This window comes from Physeter macrocephalus, chromosome 7 (assembly GCF_002837175.3).
Source record: "Physeter macrocephalus isolate SW-GA chromosome 7, ASM283717v5, whole genome shotgun sequence".
Taxonomy (NCBI): Eukaryota; Metazoa; Chordata; class Mammalia; order Artiodactyla; family Physeteridae; genus Physeter; species Physeter macrocephalus.
Window position 1 is genome coordinate 33,132,404 of NC_041220.1, and position 3,107 is coordinate 33,135,510.

Genomic DNA, 3,107 nt, shown 5'->3' on the forward strand with positions numbered 1-3,107 from the left:
TCTTGGCACCCCCAGGGCACATACTGGGCCTGACAATAGTAGGTGCTCAATAAATGGCTTCCTGATTAATGAATTTCCTAAGAATTCTGCCTTCCTTCACAAAAAGGGAATTTCCTGGAGGTCACGGCCTCCATCTCCATCCCGCTGAATTCCCAGCTTCTAGAAAAACTACGTGTCTCATAAAAATTAAAAGTATTAATTGACTGTCTAATTTGTGTATGACACCTGACATACATTTTATTTTATTGAGGGTTTTCTATAAATGTCTTTGAACATCAAAATAAGGTACAAAAATATAAATAAGACCAATTTTATAGATAATTAGTAATGCTTTAAGTTTTCAACTTTCCTGTTCTTTGGAATAACTTGAACATCAGTCTCCTGGATTACTACAGGAAGCTTTTACTTATAAAATACTAGGAGGGAAATTTTGTTTTGTTTTGGCTATTGATCATCAGTACACATGCGACTGGTACACACAAGTGTACTTTTGTGTTGTTACTGCTGTTGTTGTGAAATCAAGGTACCACTTTATTAAATGAGTCATTTCACACAATATGAGCATCAATATAATTACAATTGTAAACAAATTTTTTACAACAAGGATAGACCGATTTTCAGATTTCCAAATCAGAGTCAACTGTACATTTACACAGAATTGTCTTTGCATGAAGCCCAAAAGGGGACAGCATAAAAATGAGTGTTTCTGTAGCCCCTTTATTTCTGCTGATCAGTGGTTTGTTAGAAAAGAGCTGCAGGATTGTTACCTAAGGTCTGAGACAGTAGAAGAGTCAAAGGTGTTGTGAATTCACTGTAAACCGCTTCACGCCTGAACATCAGCTAATTCTGGAGGAAGAGGAGTCTTAGGATACTTATTCTCAAAGTGCTGCTTGAAGGTCTTAGGGTCTGGCATTTGTGTCCTACAGACAGTGCAGGTATATACTAAGGCACCTTTGGCAGCAGCCTTTTGGTCATGTCCTTGCTTCCTTTGTCCAACTTGCTTTTTGGCATTTTTCTGCTGAGACTGAATCTTCTGAGGTCAAGAGCCACATCTTCCTGCTTTGGCCTCCTCCCCGCCCTCAACTGCTCGCGTGCCTGTGCCTCTGTACCAAGTGTACTTTTATATAATCATATTTTTCCTTAGGTTCAAACAGAGTAAAAATATAAGTAATCATATTTAATTTCGTAGTTTTTTCAGACATACTTCATCTTACAGAAACGACAAAAATTCAGGCAGAAATAAATATAATCAGGGGAAACGCTTAACGAAATCCTTTATTATATTAAACTGCAGCATTTACTGAGGCTTAAGATTTGTTCTTGAGAGGGATGAAATTTTATGGTAGTATTAAGTCAAAGAAAAAAAGGTACACGTTTTTCAATGTGGAGAATGTGTTAAGCATAAAAATTGTCCTATCTCACAATGCTTCCTTCCTGAGGGATCCAGAAATAGACATATAAAAACCAAATGTGAAATGTACAAATTTCTACTTAGCTCCTTGCCCTTTCCCTTCATTAGCTTCAGTTGAGCTGAGCTTGCTTAGTCACTAATAACTATGTGCCCCATGTATATGTAGAAGCCACCTTGCAGAGGCATTTGTTTTTACCTCTAAGTGTAGAGTTTCAGTAAGCATTTCAGTTAGCTGTTTCTTACATATCACAAAAACCCCAGTTTGTAAAATTAATCACTTTCACTTTTTAAAAATAATGAATTTTCATGTGGTGAGGGATGACAAATGGGAACATTTTACTGAATCCTAACATATCCTGCACCTATGTATAAGTGGTATGACCAAAATCATCTCCCCGTCAGTGCTCTACCACACCTAAAAAGTCAACAGTGAGATTAGTCATTAAAGGTTTTCTTAGCATGCAAACATTTTAACTGTAAGTCCCTGTGTTAATTTGCTCTATGAATTCATTACTACTCATGTCATCTAGAGGAAACCATGGCCCTGAAAAAATGGCACACATAACAGTTAATTTTTCTTTCTTTTTTTTTTTTTTTTTTGGCTGTGCCGCACAGCATGCAGGTTCTTAGTTCCCTGACCAGGGATTGAATCCGTGCCCCCTGCAGTGAAAGCGCAGAGCCCTAACCACTGGACTGCCAGGGAATTCCCATAACAGCTAATTTTTTAATGGAGAGAAAGTCCTGCTAGAGAAAAAGACCCACCTCCTGATATACCAAAGTAACCAGGAATGAATGCTTCACCATCTTTCTCTACAGCTAGTTTTGATCATAAGGAATAGCAACTTTGAGCTGGAAAAGAGGTAAAGAAATTTAGCAAACAGTGTCAGTCAAACCTCATACATATTTCTTGCTAAGTGATGATTCTAAAAGACAAATCCCCAAAATTCCCACCTACAGCACAAAAGAGGCAAAGATTTAGCTCAGATCTATAGTATAGCTTTATAAATAAATTAAGAAAATATTTCTTAAATTTCTGAGTTAGGGTAGCAGATCAGAGGCAGTTATTTCACTCTCTTTCCCAAATACCAACACAAGTAAAGAAGTACAGAAAGAACAGACTGCAGCATCAAAATTTTGGAAGCTGGAAACAAAATAGACCATAGGTAACTGACTTAGATCCAAGAAACCTGAATCCCAAAACATCAGTAGGAAAACTGAAAACCAACTCAGTTTACTCTACAGAATCTTTAAACAACATGGGAAGTGGAAGCAACAAGAACTTCTCGAACTTGCATTTAGGAAGACTAGGATAAAAGCAGTTTGACCTCCCCTTTTCTGTGGGGAGCAATTGTTCTTCCTCAAGCCAGGTGATAGATCAGACATTTATTCTCTAAGAAAGTAAAACTTAGGTGTCTAGACTATGAAAGTGCCTGGTACAGTGGAGGGGATAGATCTTGTACCCCATCAGGTGGACTTATCAATTTTATGCATATTGAATGCTTACTGCAGAGACCCCCACCCCTCCTCCCTCACTTAGTGCCCAGAATGCTAGCAACAAGGCACTCATCCACCTGGCAGGAGATTGGATGTCTCTTTCCAGGTGAATCTAACCCAAGAGTTAAACTTGCCCACGAAGTCACCCTACAGCCCCATGTTCAGCACATCCAATGAGTTTTTTAGTCCCTCATGCTTAATC

At 38.3% G+C, this 3,107-nt stretch overlaps 1 protein-coding gene across 1 annotated transcript; it reads right to left on the reverse strand.

Moving 5' to 3' along the window:
- Positions 1–823: 823 nt before the first annotated feature.
- On the reverse strand, positions 824–2,215 carry LOC102986414 (zinc finger protein 706-like). Its single transcript, XM_055086328.1, has 2 exons — positions 2,174–2,215; positions 824–1,033 (listed from the first exon to the last, which is right to left on the reverse strand). The coding sequence occupies exons 1-2, from the start codon at positions 2,213–2,215 to the stop codon at positions 824–826; spliced, it is 252 nt and encodes an 83-aa protein (XP_054942303.1).
- Between the last annotated feature and the right edge of the window lie 892 nt (positions 2,216–3,107).

Coding starts and splice junctions, on each gene's coding strand:
- LOC102986414 (XM_055086328.1), bottom strand. CDS start 2,215: ATGGTGAAGCATTCATTCCTGGTTACTTTGGTATATCAGGAG. Junction 1,034..2,173: donor TTACTTTGGTATATCAGGAG/GTGGGTCTTTTT, acceptor TCTTGACCTCAG/AAGATTCAGTCTCAGCAGAA.